General features: G+C 48.8%; 1 protein-coding gene across 2 annotated transcripts in view; it reads left to right on the top strand.

Moving 5' to 3' along the window:
- The window catches only part of CRTC1 (CREB regulated transcription coactivator 1), a 46,945-nt gene that overhangs the window by 19,682 nt on the left and 7,883 nt on the right, over positions 1–19,380 (top strand). The window contains exons 2-11 of one of the 2 annotated variants that reach the window (XM_081177841.1): positions 7,685–7,801; positions 8,701–8,846; positions 9,882–9,935; positions 10,502–10,596; positions 10,971–11,056; positions 11,304–11,347; positions 12,616–12,836; positions 15,576–15,712; positions 16,524–16,781; positions 19,275–19,376. In XM_081177841.1, coding sequence (XP_081033967.1) covers positions 7,685–7,801; positions 8,701–8,846; positions 9,882–9,935; positions 10,502–10,596; positions 10,971–11,056; positions 11,304–11,347; positions 12,616–12,836; positions 15,576–15,712; positions 16,524–16,781; positions 19,275–19,376 — 1,260 coding nt within the window. Of the gene's footprint in view, positions 1–7,684; positions 7,802–8,700; positions 8,847–9,771; positions 9,936–10,501; positions 10,597–10,970; positions 11,057–11,303; positions 11,348–12,615; positions 12,837–15,575; positions 15,713–16,523; positions 16,782–19,274; positions 19,377–19,380 lie in introns of those variants that run through there. The other variant, XM_081177840.1, reaches the window with a different exon arrangement.

Below are 19,380 nucleotides of genomic sequence, written 5' to 3'. Positions count from 1 at the left end.
TGTTCTTACAACAATTCACTTGTCCCCATATGCAAGAAGGAGAAACGTGCACAGCGGAAATGGAAATGGCATTAACTATGGACTAAAGCAGAGGTTTTTAAACTGTGGCCTGTGAGATCCATTTGGGTGGCCTGTGGAAAGGCTGCAGCACAGTCAAATATCTCTATACCCAGCCCTGCACTTACTTTCCTTGATGTGGTGATGGAGGACTAAGGTGCCCAGCAAGGAGTTCCTGATTACGAGGCAACACAGAAGCACAGAATGCGCTTCTGTAGCTGCTCATGAGTCAGCTGTCTTGATGGACATGGCCAGGTTGGTCAGCCGCCAACTGGGCACCCAGAAATCTCCACGTAGTCGCAATTGGACTTGCACAGTAGCAAAATGTGCCTGGAAAGTGGGGAGTTTCAAACATTGATTGGAACATCCCACCCACTCTGGGAGCACACAGGTAATGAAAGGCTAGTGGAAGAGCAGCTTTTTGCCTGGTGCCTAAACCTGTGTAATGGGAGGTGAGCCTCCCTGGGGAGAGCATTCCACAAACAGGGAGCCACCACTGAAAGGACCCGTCCTCGTGTTGCCATCTTTGGGACTTCCGTTGGAGAGGTCATGTGAAGAAGGGCCTTAGATGATGAGCGCAAGGTTCAGGTCAGTTCCTGTGGGGAGAGGCGGTCCTTGAGGTCCTGGGGTTCTGATCCATATAATGCTTTATAGGTCAGTTAGTCCAGAAACCAATTGCATTGCCTTTTGCTTGAACTGGGACCAGGTGTGTTTTTGCAGCCACAGGACCACAGCTCCGTGGGGCTGAGAACAAGCTGTTCTTCTTGGGCAAACCTACTGAATTAAACAGGCTGCCTTAATTGAGCTGTGTGTTTCTTATTTGAGACTCTTAATGTATGGCGTAGCAGTTTAAGTACTCGAGAGTGTATAAAGAGTTCCTGTTTTATGGTGCCTGGCTGCTTGCTCTTCCTTGATCAGTGAGGGAACAGATCAAGCGAACGTGGTGAATGGATTTATCCACCCACCCTGCATGTTACTCCCCAGAAACAAGGCATGGTTAGCAGAGTCACGTCTAAATTTGAGTCTCTGACTGGAACTGGAATGACATCTCCAACTGCAGACTTCAAGTTCTCAAAGCTGTATGGCTGATTGCCTAAATTTATCAGATTTATGCCCAGTTTCCAGCCAAGATAGCCTCCCAGTGGTGCAGTATAATTAGAAGGACATAGACGTGAGTTTTCTTTGCATGGTACCTTGGTGATTGGTGCTCGCAGCGCTGGAGCTGCAGGTTGAGAGAACAGGCTGACGAGTGGTGTAAGATGTGAAAAAGTTCCTTCACTTGTTCTTTCATACAGTCTTTGGGCCAGTGTTCAAAATCAGCCAGGCACATTTTGCACCTGGCTTTCGGCAACTTGCAACCAAGTGAAGCCTGACATCCCCGCCAACTGGGGATCCTTGAATTTCGACTGTTTTCACACACTAATGCCCAATCCTTTAGAATTCTATCAGTTATATTTTATCTGCACAATCTGAATGAATTTCTGGAACCAAAATGCTTTCCCCATGCAGTCTGAGCATCAGCAGTGAACATTATAGTGAATGGTTATTGCTTTTCTTCACTTCCCTCACTGCCCTGCCCTGCTCAGAGTTATGAAGAATATTCTCACATTCTGAATGGTCCATGACACCATGAAGAAAAATAGGTAGGAATAGGCCAATAGATGTGTGGACTGTCCCTGGATAAAGTTGATTCTTTTTTCAGTTCTCAAAGATCTTAACCTGGCTGAAGGTTGTCATCTGAACTAGCCAGTGTTTAACGAATAATCACAGTCATTTGAAAAATAAGACTTTAGACCCGTCTAGCCCCCAAATAGCAACTAGGCATTCTGTTTCGACGACTGCAACCTTGATTTAAGGTATCATTTGGCACCTAGCTTATATATTGGGAGTTTCTAATACTGCTTTGGGCTGCTTCTCATTCGGCCTTCAGAGATTAGAGCAGAGAGTTTCCTGAACAGGCTCATTTCCTGGAAACGGATGCATTCGCGGAGCAGGCCTGCACGTATCAGAGCCAGCCTTCCTCCTTTCTTAAGTAATGCAAGAATCCCCTTTGGCAGGCCCTGTCCGTAACCCCACTGCATAGCACCTGCATGCAGAAGGTCTCCAGCTCCTCTCAGTGAGACCTCTCAGCCTGAGCTGCTGCTCACCAGCACAGGCAACACAGCTTTAACGTTCGGAAAGGCCCCTTTCCTAGGGGAAAAACAAGCAACCCAGCAGATGTCAGGGTGGGAAGTGGGGACATTTCGGGAATTTGTTGGCGGGAAGGGGCACCTCCTTTTCTTAAGGGAAAGGTAAAGGGACCCCTGACCATTAGGTCCAGTCGTGGCTGACTCTGGGGTTGCGGTGCTCATCTCGCTTTATTGGCCGAGGGAGCCAGCGTACAGCTTCCGGGTCATGTGGCCAGCAGGACTAAGCTGCTTCTGGCAAACCAGAGCAGTGCACAGAAACGCCGTTTACCTTCCCGCCGGAGCAGTACCTATTTATCTACTTGCACTTTGACGTGCTTTTGAACTGCTAGGTTGGCAGGAGCAGGGACCGAGCAACGGGAGCTCACCCCGTCGTGGGGATTCGAACCACCGACCTTCTGATTGGCAAGTCCTAGGCTATCCCTCCCCTAAAAGGTCCTTTCCCACCTTAGCTCTCTTTGGTCACTTGGCAAGGCCAGCATCTTCCTACTCCTCCCTGGAGTGCTTCCCTGGTAGCTTTATTTATCTTACACCCATTGGCTGCCAATCAGCACCAGACTGGCATTGGGCACGTCCCTCCCTCCCTCCCTCTCCTGCTCCCCCCCCCCCCCCGCCACTACCTGCCTGCGCGTGCTGCCTTTCTGCCATCCAGCCACTACGCTTTTCCGCGAAGAATGTAAACATTCCCTCCTGTTTGCTTTCTGATTTATCAGGAGCTGTGCCCGGTTACATAACTGCATATTCATGGCTGCAGCTAAAAATAATTTAAAAAACACCAGGAACAGAAAAAGCTATTTTTATCCTGCTCGGCAGTGGGCATCTCTTGCTTTTTGTGTGAGTGTGTGTCTCTCTCTGCATGTGCGTTGACGCTTTATTTTGGTCACTCCTTTCATCTCAGGAGTAGGCGTTTAGCTAAATTCATTTATTTCATCTGTCATGGATGTTTGAGTTGAGGTTCCTGTATTGCAAGGGGTAGGACTAGATGGCCCCTGGCATCCCTTCCAACTCTACGATAAAATGTATGCTCCACTTGATTGTGAAACAAAAAAATGCAAAATGCCTCAAAGCGGTTTACAAAAAGAGTATGTTGATAAAAACAATCAGAAGCAACAATTTAAAGCACTGAAAAAATTTTAAACAGGGCAATAAGCTAAAATAGATTAAAACACACATCAATATTCGGCATATTGTCTAACCTAAATTGTTTGAGTGACCGGCAGGAGTGGGAAATCTTAGGCCCTGGGGGCCAAATGTGCTGCTCCGGTCCTCTCTGTATGGCCCTTGGGATTTTCACCGTCCCTCTTCTCTGTTCTCCTCAAGGGCTTTTGCCTGATGAGACTGTGTCCTTGGTCTCTGATGATGCTTCTTGGTTGCCTGGATTGAAGGGATGCAGAGACACTTTGGTCTTTTGCACGCTTGGAGTGCAGCCTCAGATGCACAGATAAGAACATGGGTAGGCAAACTAAGGCCCGGGGCCCAGATCCAGCCCAATCGCCTTATAATCCGGCCCGGGAATCAGCGTGTTTTTACATGAGTAGAATGTGCCCTTTTATTTAAAATGCATCTCTGGGTCATTTGTGGGGCCTGCCTGGTGTTTTTACATGAGTAGAATGTGTGCTTTTATTTAAAATGCATCTCTGGGTTATTTGTGGGGCATAGGAATTCATTCTTATCCCCCCTCCCCATATTGTCTGGCCCCCCACAAGTTCTGAGGGACAGTGGACTGGCCCCCTGCTGAAAAAGTTTGCTGACCCCTGGATAAGAGTCTCATGCATTGTTCTGTCTCCTTTTCCTTGGCTCCTGCCTGTCACTGCGATGCAGCCCCTTAGATGCTTCCCTCTGAGGGAATGTGGCCCACTCCTGCTATCATCTCTCTCTGCAATAGGAGGGCCTGGGACCTTCTCTATTCCTAAGCCCAAGGGCATAGCCTGAAGGCCTGAGATGCAGCCATTTTTTGCTGGAGCCAAGCAGACCTGTGCACACTCCATGCCTGGAGGGGCGCCGTTTGCACTCCTGTCACAGAAGAGAGCCAGCGCTCAGGTAGCGTTTACAGTTCCAGACTAGGACCTGGGAGATGAGGGTTCAAATCTCCACTCTTCTATGCAGCTCTCTGGGTAATGATCCTCAAGGCTTCTCTCAGCCTAACCTACCTCACAGGGTTGTTGCGTGGGTCAGTGAAGAGTGGGAGGACCATGCACACCACCTGGAGCTCCTTGGATAAAATAAGTGATATTTAAATGCAATAAATAACAACAGCAGCAATAATAAGAGAGGCATGCCGTGAATGTGCTCTGCCCATCCCTAAGTGTTGCAGCAGAACCACCTGTAAGTAGAACCTCCTCCTCCCAAGGCAGTTTACCTCGGGGAGTTACAGGCGCTGGGCCCCAGCAAAAAGAGAATGCCTTCCTTTCTTGTGAGACTTCCCCCCACTTTGGCTCTTGGAAGCAGATTGCTGGAACAGGCCGGCCTGAGCCAGCAACGGGCTGCTGTTCTCGTCCGCCTACAGGGTTCTCTGCGCCGCCTAGCCCTCAGCAATGGGCTGTGCGGATCGATGGGGCGGCGGGAGTCTTCTGTTTGCTCTGGGATGGGAAGGTGCGCCACGGCTGCCTCATTAGGTCCAGAGCCCGGCCTGGCAAGAGCAGCGCATCTGCTGATTGATAAAATGTTTCTGGCTCCCGGTCTGTTCCGCCCTGACTTCCAGCGGCCCGTATTGATTACATTTCATTTCTTTTTCTTTTTAAACGAAGCTGCATTAATAATGTAAAAGCTCTTAGGACGTTTCTAGGCTCTGGGTGTAATTGGCAGGGGGCTGCTGGTTTGTGCGTGTTTGTTTTAATAGAGCTCCTGGTTATGTCTGCTTAAATGGCTTGCTTACAGATCCTGCGTAAAAATGGTCTGCTGATTTCAGCATGTTCCATATGGAAGGGCCGTCGCTCAGCTGCAGAGCACAAGCTTTGCATGCAAATGGTCCCAGTTCATCTTTAAGCAGGGCTGGATATTGTTGTTGTTGTTGTTGTTGTTGTTGTTGTTGTTGTTGTTGTTATCCTGCCCTTTACCCTAAAGGAGACAGCTTACAACTCTTTCTTTCTTTCTTTCTTTCTTTCTTTCTTTCTTTCTTTCTTTCTTTCTATTATTATTATTGTTAGCCTGCCCTTTACCCTTTGTTGTGTAGTCATTTAGTCGTGTCCGACTCTTCGTGACCCCATGGACCAGAGCACGCCAGGCACTCCTGTCTTCCAGAGCCAGTGTGGTGTAGTGGTTAAGAGCGGTAGTCACATAATCTGGGTAACCCCACATGCAGCTGCTGGGTGACCTTGGGCCAGTCACACTTCTTTGAAGTCTCTCAGCCTCACTCACCTCACAGAGTGTTTGTTGTGGGGGAGGAAGGGAAAGGAGATTGTTAGCCGCTTTGAGACTCCTGAAGGGGAGTGAAAGGTGGGATATCAAATCCAAACTCTTCTTCTTCTTCTTCCACTGCCTCCTGCAGCTTGGTCAAACTCATGCTGGTAGCTTCAAGAACACTGTCCAACCATCTCGTCCTCTGTCGTCCCCTTCTCCTTGTGCCCTCCATCTTTCCCAACATCAGGGTCTTTTCAATTTATCATCATCATGATAATGTTACCAACTGGTCCTATTTTAAGGAGGGGAAGTGCTTCCTAAACCTTTTGAGACTTCAGGAATGGTGTTTGTTTTTGTGTGGTTTAATTTGTGGATTAAAACCCAAGGCAAACTCAAAAAGACGCTCATATTTTCTTGATCAGATTCTGGAGCAGTGGGTAAAAAGATCATCTTTGCATCTGTGGGGACCACAAAGCTAATACTGTAACCATTCTGTGTTCGCTGGCTGTCTGATATTCAATGGGTGGTTAGTATGTGAAATCTGTTTTGGACTACAGCTCCCATCAGCCAGCAGGGCCATGTGTCCCCAGGGCTGATGGGAACTGTAGTCTGAGACTTCTGCAAGGCACCAGGAAAGACTGTGTTATCACGACCTGTATATATTTGTGTTGCTTTCACCAGATCTGCTGCTTCCAGCTTATATTTGCGTACTGGTGTGTTGAAGCTGATGATGTGTTTAAAAGGGGTTGTGGTATAAATCCTAATAATGTATAATATCCCCTCCCCTTCCTTTTTTGTCCAGTTAGTCAGGAACTTGGCGTCAGGATTTGGTTGTTAGGAATGGCGATGCTTCTTTCAGCATGGGCTAATGTTTCCCAAAGTGGGCAGTACCTCCCCTGGGGGGCAGTGGGGTTATCTAGGGGGACCCTAAGAGGCAGGGGGCTCTGTGGGGTGTAAATGCCTATCGGACTTTGAAAAGCTGGATCAAGTTCATCAGTTTTGTTGAATTAATAAAATGAAATTGTTTTGATTGGATATTGAATACATGTGCAATTGATTTTGAATTTTATTGTTTTCTTATCTTCCTTAGTGGGTTGTTTCCTTAGTGCAAACTGCTATTCTTAATTATGCTTTGTGTAGGGTAGGGGGTTACTGGAGATGAGTTTGTGGAGCCGAGGGGGTGGGACCCCCTAAAAAGTTGGGGAACCGCGGGAACACACTGAAAATGCCTCCTTGCTCCCGTCCTTCCTGTTCATGCCTGGGTCAGGCCAGAGGTCGATGTCTAGACCAGCACCTTCTTTTCCCTCCTCTGCGCAATTGGATGCCTCCATGCAGCCCACAAACCAGAAGTCAGGACTCCCCCTCCTCTTGTTAAATGGGCATTCAGAGTCAAGCTGCCTCGGAAATGTGGCTGTTGCATCTGTACCAGCCCTCATGGCGAGCAGATACCCATGAGCATGTGTTCTTCAAGTTGGCCTGAGGTTGGCTTGCTTTTTTTAAAAAATAAATAAATACGTAAGTCTGCTAATCACTTATTTAACATAGGTTATATGCCACTTGATTGCAATAAGATGTTTACAAGATTCCAAAGCAAAGAAATGCAGTCACTTCCAGAAAGTACAGCTAGTGGGCACCTGCTATATCTCAACGGGCATGCTATTCCACAGGGCAGGAGCAGCAACACTAAAAGCCCGGCTGCAAATTAGTATGGAGCAGGCTTCTCAGATCTTTGGAGCACACGGGAGAAGAATTCCGGCAGTCCTCAGTGATCTACTGCTTGTGTAAGAGATAAGACAGTCTCTCAAGCAATCTGGTCTTTCAGTTATGTAGGATCTTGAGTATCAACACATTGAACTTGGCTCAGTAGCAGCCAGTGCGAGCAGAGCATTACAAGCAACCTAGCCCCTGCGTTCTGCACCAGTTGCATCTTCTGAACTAATCCCAAAGGTAAATCTATTGCAGAAATCCAACTGTGAGGTTAGTTGGGTACAACCTTGCCAGGTGCTTGGGTTCCATATCTCCTCCTGGCCAGCCCAGGATTGTTCCTTCCCCACCTGGAACCTGCACGGCTTAATTAATCTTCCTCTTTCTCTGCTTTCCAGCTACAGCTACAGAAAAACCAGTATTTGCAGTTGGGCCAGACCCGTGGCCAGTACTATGGAGGATCCCTGCCAAATGTCAATCAGATTGGGAGCAGTGCTATGGACCTACCTTTCCAGGTGAGGGTTGCCCTTTCTGCCCGAGAGCATCGGCAGATATTTCTCTTCATTCCTTTCCCCCCTCCATCTAAAAAACAGTATCCAAATGCTGCACTAAAAGGAGCTGTATACATTATTTTGTCATTCATTCATAGATATCTATATATCTATATATATCTAGATCTAGATATATGTGTATCCTGCACCTTCCTCCAAAAGAACCCAAGACATTGTGAATAATAATAATAATAATAATAATAATAATAATAATAATAATAATATTTATATGCCACCCATCTGACTGGGTTGCCCCAGCCGCTCTGGGTGGCTTCCAACAAAATATCAAAACACAAAAAAACCTCCAACATTAAAAACCTCCCTAATTGGTTCAGACACCTGTATTCAGGTCCCATAAATTGATATCAAAGGTGTTTTGTTTTGTTTTTTGGTGTTTGTGCGCATGCAACTATTACTAGTAATATGAGTAATACAGTTTTGAATGGCCACCTGTCCTGGATGCTTTAGCTGAGGTTCCTGCATTGCTGGGGGTCGGACTAGATGACCCTGGGGATCTCTTCCAGCTCTATGATTCTATGAATAATACCCCACAAATATTCTTGCTTGGTCTGTAGGAAATTATTAGCTACTATGCAGGAGAGAGGCCAAGCCTGTTTCTCAGTTTTGAAATACTATATAAAAGATTTGAAAGTGTTTGTAGTATCATTGAAACTGATGGACTTCAAGCGCACAATTATTCCTATGAAGCCAGGTTAAACTTTGCTAACCATATGCATGAAGGCAATTTGCCACCCTGGTAGAATTGGAAGAGACCCCCCAGGGTCATCTGGTCGAATCCCCTGCAATGTTGTCACAGGGTTGTTTTCCCTGCCCTTTCAACGCCCATTTGCCTTTCTCTTTAGACTCCGTTTCAGTCATCAGGATTGGACACCAGCAGGACGACCCGGCACCATGGGCTGGTGGACAGGGTGTATCGTGACCGGAACCGCCTTGGCTCGCCCCACCGGCGCCCGCTGTCTGTGGATAAGCATGGCAGGCAGATATCCTTTGGCTCAGCATTGCGGCCTAGAGCATAGGAGGGGATGCATGTGCCTGGGAGATGTTTAGGATGGTGCAGCTTATCAGTAGCTGCTGGGAACACACAAAAACCTGAACTGGTAACACGTTAAAAATACACTGTGCACAAGGAAAGAGAGACCAGGAAGGAAGAGGAAAAAAGCAAGCTCAGGCGTCAGTTCTTTAAAAAGTAGTTCTGAGAATGGCTGTCTGGCCTAGAGCCAGTGTGGTGTAGTGGTTAAGAGCGGTAGTCACGTAATCTGGGAAACCGGGTTCGTGTCTCCGCTCCTCCACATGCAGCTGCTGGGTGACCTTGGGCCAGTCACACTTCTGTGAAGTCTCTCAGCCCCACTCACCTCACAGAGTGTTTGTTGTGGGGGAGGAAGGGAAAGGAGAATGTTAGCCGCTTTGAGACTCCTGAAGGGGAGTGAAAGGCGGGATATCAAATCCAAACTCTTCTTCTTCTTCTTCTTCTTCTTCTTCTTCTTCTTCTTCTTCTTCTTCTTCTTCTAGAAGCAGCCCAGGGGCAGGAGGCATCTGATGAAGCTGGTCTTTCAGCAGAGGCGACTTAACGTGCCCTGCTTCCCATCTCTCCCACATTTAGGGCCCCTCTAGAAGCCCCCCTTTCATTCTGAGGTGGGATGTGGCGTAGCCCTAGTTAATTTTCATCTGAAAGGCCATGAAGCCATCCGTAAGAGAAGGATGAAGCAGTGCTTTGAGATCAGCTTTAGCCAGAGGTGAAGGGAAATGTCAGGTGAAAGGAAAGAAGAGGAAGCAAGGCATTGAGAGAGGGATAGAGAACAGAAAACACCCTCCGAACACCGTTTTGTAGCTCTTCCCCATTAAGTGCAGTGGGTTTCTTTGCAAAACTGGGGGCTTGGTGAAGTAGCCCTGTGCTGACCAAACACCATGTGGTGTCTGTGTGTAAATATATGACGCGCAACAAGGCCTGTCGAACACTTAAAACTTTCCCAAGAAGCTCTGGATACCTTCCCTTCTTCCTTGACTGCCCGGTTCACGTGGACAGCTGTCCGTATGGTACCGTCTATCTGTCGCCTCCTTCAGACACAAGCTGGAGGAGGTACGTAAGTGCTGATTTTTGAACTCTGGCTATTCCGTTTGCAAAATGTCCCGTTAATCCTCCTCCTGTCTAGCACGGTCCTGCTTTAAAAACTGCAGTTCTTTGTCGGGACAGGGGTGGGCAGGCGGGGAGAAAGAACTGCAAACAGGGAGCCTGCAGGATCATGCCATTGGCCCATTGAGTCCAGCATCCTCAACCAGAGGCCCCAATGGGAAACCCACAAGCAGGACCTGAGCAAAAGTTCACACTCTCTCCTCTGGAGGTTTCCAGCAACTGGTGTTCAGAAAACGCCAGTTAGGGATGCTGGTGTTGCAAGATCCTGCTCTGAGCTCCCTTCATCAAATTTCTGCCCAGCTGCTCCTTATATATCTCCAACCACAGAGAGCCCACAAGGCAGCCCCTGTCCTGTTGTCGAACAACTCCTTTCATTAGGAAGTTTCCTTTAACATTTAGCCAAAATCCAGACAGACGTCAAGCTAGTGAGTTCCTGCACTCCTTTTCAAAGCCGGGTGGGAGGTTAGCCACTTTCCAGCTCTGATAGTTTTTGCCTGCCCTTTCTCAACCAGGACCAATTCAGATTCTGCCCTGCACCAGAGTACGATGACTCCCACTCAGGCGGAGCCTTTCTTAGCTGGGTCACAGGACATGCAGCAAAAAAGAGGTGAAGTATATATATATCAGCTTTGTCTTTGAACATGGGAGGGAGGCGGAAAGGGCTTTTAATGAATAGTCTCAAACTTCAACCCCCCCCCAAAAAAGCTGTAAATTACACAATGCAACTTACAACCACAGAAATAAGGTTGGTCCTAAAAATATACATATCGAAAGTCAGGTCAGTACACATAAAGGACCTTTTTTTAGGAAAAAGGAAGAACAAGGGAAAGCAACAAATATGCATAGACTTTCAGTTTGTTGTTTTTTTAAAAAATGCAGTTTAGTTTTACCTGCTTGGGTCCAACGGAGTCTCGTTTTCAGGGCACCTTTTGCTGATCCATAATGAGATTTCCCCCCCACCTTTAAATTAATTTCTTGTAGTCTTACTGTTGGCCGTCCCAGGCATGGAGGAAGACACAGCGGATACAGAGAAGAACCTCTCGAAGCAAGGGTGGGAAGCTAAGAAGGTAAAGGCACTGATTCTGCCCCAGTGTGACATGCTACACAGCTACATAAACTTGTTCCAACCCTGGGGAAAGTTGGGTTTGCTTCTAAGGCTTAATTAAGAGCGTTCAGGGTGGCGATACCTTTTGGCTTATAGGCTCTCTTTTGAAAACAAGGTGTCCTGACAGCTCATGATTAGATTCTGCAACCTATATAAATGATGCAGAAAAGGAATGACTCTGTTTCTCTCTCTGTCTCTCTCTCTTTCAGACCGGATCCTCAAGGCCTAAATCCTGTGAGGTTCCAGGAATCAAGTACGTGAAAGAGTCGGGGTTGTTTGGTTTCTGCATTGGTAGGACACTTTGGCTGGCTTTTCGTAGAAACAAAGGGTTATATCCCCCGTTGGTCATACTCTGAGCAGACTCACTGTAATTGGTGAACATCCTAGGCTGAATTAAATTCAGATGGGTCTGCTGTGAGTATAACTTAGTTGGATCCTTCCCCATCGTCTGTTGTCCCTTCCTGTGGGTGTGCTGGGAAGAGTCATGTCGAATCATGCAGTTGGAAGGGACCCCAAGGGTCATCTAGCCTAATCCCCTGCAAGGCAAGAATCTCAGCTAAAGCATCCCAGATGGATGACCAACCTCTGCTTAAAAACCTCCAAGGAAGGAGAGTCCGCCACTTTCCAAGAGAGTCTGTCCCACTGTCCATCAGAAAACTCTTTCTAATGTTTAATCCAGGGGTAGGCAACCTAAGGCCCGTGGGCCAGATGCGGCCCAATCGCCTTCTCAATCCGGCCCGTGGACGGTCCAGGAATCCGCGTGTTTTTACATGAGTAGAATGTGTGCTTTTATTTAAAATACATCTCTGGGTTATTTGTGGGGCCCAGGAATTCGTTCATTTCCCCCAAAAAATATGATCCAGCCCCCCACAAGGTCTGAGGGACGGTGGACTGGTCCACGGCTGAAAAAGGTTGCTGATTCCTGGTTTAATTGGAATCTCCTCTTTCTTGTAACTTGAAGCCATTGTTTGGGTCCCAAGCAGGAGAAAACAAGCTGGCTCTGTCTTCCATGTGACAGCCCTTTAGATTTTGGAAGATGGCTATTGTATCTCCTATGTAACTGACAGCAAAGAAAGTACAGTGTCATTGCTTTAGCAACTCTAGGAAATAGGTACAGTGGTACCTCCGGTTGTGGACAGGATCTGTTCTGGAGCTCCGGTCGGATCCCGAGGTTTCCGCAACTGGAGGGACCGCTTTTGCACATGCATGCAGCGTGGTAAAGCGCTTCTGTGCATGCGCACACGGCGAAACCCAAAAAAATACTTCTAGGTTTCCCACATTCACATCCTGAAGGATATGCAACTGGAGGTGTGCGCATCCAGAGGTACCACTGTAGTTGCAACTCATTGGGGAGTCCTAAGAACAATGGGAGGCAAGGCTTAGTTGAGACATCATGGGAAAGCCTAACTGTGGTGTGGCACAGTGCTTGAACTGAGATAACTATGTGGTCTTGGGGTATTTTTGTCTGTCAAATGGTTCAGTTTTCTCCCCCCCCCCCCCCCGGTTTCTTCTTGAGCACAGCATCTTTCCGTCAGCTGACCAGGAAAACACTACCACACTTATCCCCGCCACTCACAACACGGGTGGTTCCCTGCCGGACCTGACAAACATCCACTTCCCCTCTCCTCTCCCGACGCCGCTGGACCCAGAAGAATCCCCTTTCCCGTCCCTCAGCAGTTCCAACAGCACCGGGAACCTTGCGGCCAACTTGACGCATATGGGCATCAGCACAGCCAATCAGGGTAAGGGGTGTTGCGGCTGCATCTGCCCAGAATGACAGTGTGACTTCACTTCCTGTCCTGCAATGCCACTTCCTGTCTAAGCTCGCTGTTCACTGTTGCAAACCTCCTTTGTCTAGTTTGTCGTTCTGGGTGGAGGGAGATCTGAAAACCAAACCCTGTCTTTGTGAAGTAATTCCATTTTACAGAAGGCCAAGCGTATCTGGCGTTAGGGAGCAGCAGTTAGTAGGCGGAGGCCCACAGAATCATAGAGTTGGAAGGGACCTAGAGGGTCATCTAGTCCGACCCCCTTGGACGATGTTGGGCAGAGCCTGATTCCTCTGAGGGTAGCAGAGCATCAGATACCTCCAAAATACAGTGCTTTAATTTTCTAAGACAACTTTCAGCCCCCCTTTTGGCTGTGCCTCTTATACCCATTTTGCAAATCGCTGTTTAAAAGTTCAGTCTCTTTCTCCTTGTCCCCTCATCACGGCAAACCTACGAAACCCAAACTTTTGGGGTAGAGGGAAGAGAGCCCCTGAGCTCCTTAGAAAGATGGTGATTATGATGATTTGTTTATTACATTTATATACCACCCTTAATCCAAAGATCCCAAGGAGGTTCACAACAGAAAAATAACAAAACAAGAATACAGATCATGCATATGTGGTCGAAACCAAGAATTTAAAAGAAAAAGGAGAGAAGCAGTGAGGAAGGGGGGGAGAAGACTGGCAAAGCCCACATGGCGTGCATATCATGCAAACAGCTCTGAAGAGGGGGCCCGAATCTCAGGAAAGGTGTACTTTTTTCGTCTCTGGGCAAAAGTAGCTTTTTCATACACTGCAAGATAGGAAAGGCCCTTCAACCAATCAGCTATTGGAGGAGTTGGCTAGTCCTTCCAAAACCACCACCACCACCACCAATAATAATAATAATAATAATAATAATAATAATAATAATAATAATAATAATAATTTATTATTTAAACCCTGCCCATCCGGCCGGGTCTCCCCAGCTAGTCTGGGCGGCTCCCAACAGAGGACTAACAACTGAATAAAACTTCAAACATTAAAAACTTCCCTAAACAGGGCTGCCTTCAGATGTCTTCTAAAAGTCAGATAGTTCTTTATTTCCTTGACATCTGGTGGGAGGACAGGGCGGGCGCCACTACCGAGAAGGCCCTCTGCTTGGTTTCCTGTAACCTCACTTTTCGCATGGAGGGAACCGCCAGAATGCCCTCAGTGTCCAGGCAGAACGATGGGGTTGGAGACGCTCCTTCAGGTATACTGGGCCGAGGCCATTTAGGACTTTAAAGGTCAGCACCAACACTTTGAATTGTGCTCGGAAACGTACTGGGGGCCACTAACGCATGCAAGTTCCAGGACGTTAGGATATAATGGAGTATAACATAGGATGGAAACCCTGTAGATCATCTACACCTGGCACGTTCAGCATGCAGCGGGATGGAAATGAAGCTGCAGCCTCAGATGTAACCTGACTTAGCCCCTCTCCCGCTGCCCAGGGGGTCATCTTGTTTGGGAGTTGAGTTTATTAGGTTGCCAGGACAGCTGAGCATGGTAATCGTTCTCAGCCCATGCGGGTGGAGAGAGATCGTGGAGTTGTTGCCGGCCATTGCAGACCAGGCCTGGGGGAACCTGCTGCCCTCTAGAAGTCGTTGGACTCGGCTCCAGTTGACGTGGATGGTAGCCAAGAGTGATGGGAGTTTCAGTCTTAGAATATCCGTCACTGTAGGCAGTTCTGAAGAAGCTGCCTTATACAGAGCCCATAGAATCGTAGAATGTTAGGAGCTGGAAGGGACCCCAAGGGTCATCCAGCCCAATTTTCTGCAATGCAGAAATCGCAGCTGAAGAACCCCTGACGGATGGCCAGCCAAACCTGCAATGACAGAGTCCACCGCCTTCCGAGGGAGTCCAGATTGTATATTTTGAAGCGTGTTCAGGGTTTATTTTATTTTATTTTATTTGTTTTCACATATTACATGACAAATGTACCAAAGCCAACACCATTTCCTCCCCATCTCCCCATATATTTACATTTATATTTCCTCAGTCCATCATATTATTCTTTTCTCCTTCCTTCTACTTCCCTCCGCCCCCACTCAATTTCCTCCACATTATGCAATTTACAATAATCTTTGCATTCTACAGTCTTCTCAAATCATCTATATATTATTATCTTTGCTTATTAATTTTTCTACCATCCAGTACTTCACATATTAATCTAGGCATATTAGCGTATCTTTTTTTGAGCAATATTTTGCCATATATTCATCAAAACATTTCCACTCCTTTTTAAATTTTTGATTCGACTGATTTCTTATTATAGCAGTTAATTTTGACAAAATTAAATATTCATTTAGTTTACAAATCCATTCCTCCTTTGTGGGTATAGTTTGTGACTTCCACCTAGCAGCAATCACTATTCTAGCAGCTATACTTGCATATAGAAAAATTCTCTCTCCCCCCCCCCCCTGTGGTATCTCTTCATCTATCAGTCCAAGGAGATATGTCTCTGGTTTCTTGGTTATTGATATTTTCAACATCTTTTTTTGGTTCTTCATGTACTACTACCCAAAATTTCTTAATTTCCTCACACCTCCACCACATATGAAATCCAACCTGTGGTGGAGAAATAAGTGTGTTCAGGGTTAGCCTTGCCAGAACTACCCTTTGGCATGGGAACGAGTGACGGGAAGACCCCCGCGGGAGCCCGTGTGCTGACATTTCCCTCCATTTGCCGCAGGGATGACGACGACGCAGGCCTCTTCCCAGCAGCACCGACAGCCACCCACCGGCCCCCTTTCGCTGAACACAGACTCCAGGAGAAACCAGCCCCAGCAGGTCTCCCCCACGCTCTCGCCTCTGTCGCCAATCACTCAGGTACGCAAGGGATGCGATGGGGGTCGCTTTTATGGGGAGCATGCTGTGGGGTAGGCGGACGAGGCTTGGGTCTGCCGTTTCCATAATCCAGGGCTAGTTTTGACAGAAAGGCTGGCGCTGAAGAGGGGTGACAGGAAAGATCCGATGTTGTTCTGAGTTACTGGTGCCAGCGAACTTTGTGGCTGAGTGGGGATTTTTATGGGCTAATAGCCGTAAATAAAAAAAATTAAGTAAGTAAGGGGATTTGAACCCTGGTCTCTCTGGTCCCAGTCCAACACTCCAACCAGTGCACCACCATTGGCTGTCTCATATCCCAGCTCTTGATATCCTAGCCTTGGAATTGTGGAATGGGAAGGAAACCCTAGGAGTCCCAGTGTTTCCCAACCTTGGGCCTCCAGCTGTTTTTGGACTACAACTCCCATCATCCCTAGCTAGCAAGACCAGTGGTCAGGGATGATGGGAATTGTAGTCCAAAAACAGCTGGAGGCCCAAGGTTGGGAAACAGTGATCTAGACCAACCCCCTGCAATGCAGGAATCTTTTGCCCAAGGTGGGGTTCCATGACCCTGAGATTAAGACTCTCAAAGTTTACTAAGTGGCCCAGTGAGACCTCTGGGCACTTTGGAACGTTTTAAACACACAAGCACACATAGGTTTGAGCATCACTTATTTCTGCTAGGTGCTGGCTGTTTCCACAGACCACTAGTAGGGACTGGGTCATCTGAAGGAGAGCGCCCCGGCCTCCCTGCCTGTCCTGTGACCCAGGGGAGGCTGTTCCTCACTGCCCTCTCCTGCCCTGTCCCCCTCCCCAGGCCGTGGCAATGGACGCCCTCTCCCTGGAGCAGCAGCTCCCGCCCTACCCCTTCTTTACCCAGACGAGTGCCCAGCAGCAGCAGCAACAGCAGACCCAGGTCGCCAGCGCTCTCCCGCCCAATGCCTCCCTGATGCAGACGTCCGGCCTGCAGCGAGGGGTGCAGCTGCCCCCGCTCTCCGTCACCGTCCCTTCCACAATCCCACAGTCTCCGCCGGGAAGCCAGACCCAGACCTCCATGGGGATAGACATCAGTTCGGTAAGCTGGACTGGGGAAGGGCTGGGCGGGCAAGGTAGGGAGCCCTGTGGGGTGTGGGTCTAGGTCTGGGTGGGTGTGCACGCGGAGGACTTGCAAGATCTCCTGGGTCATGCAGGAGTAGGGCAGCGAGAAGTTGGTGCACATCCACCTTTGCAGAAGTGTTGGTCTGCCATCTACATCGCAGGTGCCTGACCTCTTTAGAACTTGAACTGCTGCTCTGTAGACAAAGCAGATGGCTTCCAAGACCATTTTGGCAGTCACTGCTCCTGCTCCTGGGGGCCTCTGGGAAATGAGTCGCTACAGAGATTTCTCCAAAGGGTGCATGTTAGGAGAAAGGACTGCAATTTCAAGGGGGCTGTGTTGGGCGTTCCTAAGCAGGCTTTTAGGTAACAGCTTCAAGGCAGAGGACAGGCCTGCCTCCCAAGTCCGGCCGTGCGCTCTGTCGTTCTGCTCAGGGTGACTTTCGGGGAGCCCTTGAGAGCTGTCAGTGCCCGTATATTTCCTTGCCTTGGCAAAAGGAAATGGGCATGCTGGCTTCTCGGGACATCAGCCTGAGTGGATTATCAGGATGTACAGGAAACTGTCATGCCCTCTACCCCAGGCTTTTGGCTTGATCAAAGGCAGCTTCTACTGGGGAGCCTCCCACCTCAGCCTCTGCCAGCACCAGGCCCTCTCACTGATCTGGCATCCTACAGTTGTGCTAGCTGGGAGGGTGGGGTGGTTTACGGAGTCGCTGCGCAGTGAATGACAAAGGCTGGGTTTAGTTCCTGGCTTCGAGCCTCAGGGTCCTCAGTGGATGGAGGTGTCTCACCTGCCTCACCTGAGCTTCCCACTGACCATAGAGGATGCAGGAGCAGCTTTGCTAAGGTTTGAGCTTGCAGCCTTCCCCTTCCGCCCCCTTTCTGTCTTCTCCAAACTCCTCTTCACGCATTGGAGCGGTTGGCGGAAGCGTTTGCTCTTTTTAGTGTTACGAAGCAGAGCGTGTGTATGTGTGGCTTTTCTTCTTCTTTAAAGGCAGGGGACCAGAAAATTCTGCAGCCTTTCTAAACGATGCCAACTTCTTGACACCCTGCTTCTGAATTGGCTAGGGGTCCTTCCCAGCCCCGACCCTCAGGCCTGGGGGTCTACGGGAGGAGAGATTTTCTCCTGTGCTCGGATCCTGCTTGCGGGTTTCGCTTGGGGACATCTGGTTGGCTACAGTGAGAACAGGACGCTGGACTAGATGGGTCACTGGCCTGATCTGGCCGGCTCTTCTTAGGTTCACACCCTGTTCCAAGCAACCCTTTGCACCAACGAGGTCTGTGTGTTTAACGTTTGACACTGAGGTTCCCAGGAAGTCCGAAATCGCACAGACACCCTTTTTCTCCTGGGATTTCAGTGCGTGCATCCACACCCAGCAACGTTGCCCTTACTATTACTATTATTATTATTACATCCCCTGGACAAGTCAGGGGCGGGCAGGGGAGAAGCACCTTGCTGCAAGACAGGAGTGGAGAGTTCACTGAGCACAGATCTCCCCAATTTTAGATGCAGGTGTGAGAAAGCGAAAGAAGGGGCTGTGTTCCCCGGAGTGGGCTGAGCCAGGTGCAAAAGCAGTGTGCCAGCCTTAAGCGGGATCCGTGGAGGAGAGGACTTACTGATGGCTACCAGCCACGCTGGCAGGGTTCCCCCTCCATAGTCAGAGGCAGGCCATGCTGCTGAATCCCCGTTGCTGGAAACCGCAGGAGGGGAGACCTGATCCAACAGGCTGCTCTTACATTCATCAGTAGATGGGGGGGCGGCAGTGCTGAAATTAAGCCCCGCATAGATAAATGTATGCATATTTATTCCAATGTAAATGCATAGAAATACCTGTGGCTGGGAGAAACTACAGGAGGGGAAGGTGTCCTTGTGGGATCAGGCCCAAGGGGGCCCACCTAGCCCAGCTTCCTGTACTCACAGGGGCCACCCAGATGCCCCCATGGGAAACCAGCAAACATGACCAGAGCAGAATGGCAGCTCTCCCCACCCAACACAGTGGCTTCTGGTGAGGACAGGAGGCTGGGCTAGACGGGCTTTTGGCCAGACCCAGTGGCAGCGCTCTTCTTACGTCCACGCGGGTCCTTTCCCTCCAGGAGCTTTGGGGGAAGCCTGACTAGGAAAGGGATGTTTAAAAGCCAGCTGTGTCTCCTCAATGCCTTTCCTGTCATTCTAAGGAGCAGAGGCATTTGGAATACAGCGTATGATTCCTGGCTGCACCTTGCTCTCCAGGAAGCCGGGGAGGAAGTCCAGAAATGATTGTACCCCCCCTTTTTTCTGTCCATGATCTCTCGGGGCATTGTTTAACCGGTACTAGCTGACTCCCTGGGTGTTCATACAAGGGCTTTTCTTCCGTCCCATCTCTCTCTCGCTCTCTCTTTCTCTCCACGAAAGAACCCTGTGATTTCATCTGCCTTCTCTCCTTCCCCCTACCCTATTCTCTCTCTCTTTCTCTAACTCTATGTCCTTCTGTAGGGTTCACTCCAGCAGTACCGCAACAATGCTGGCTCCCCGGCCAACCAGTCTCCCACCTCTCCTGTCTCCAATCAAGCTTTCTCTCCTGGCAGCTCCCCTCAAGTAA

This window comes from Podarcis bocagei (assembly GCF_964188305.1).
Source record: "Podarcis bocagei genome assembly, chromosome: 18".
Taxonomy (NCBI): Eukaryota; Metazoa; Chordata; class Lepidosauria; order Squamata; family Lacertidae; genus Podarcis; species Podarcis bocagei.
Note: the sequence above shows the minus strand (reverse complement) of the source record. Positions and strands in the feature narration are given on the sequence as shown.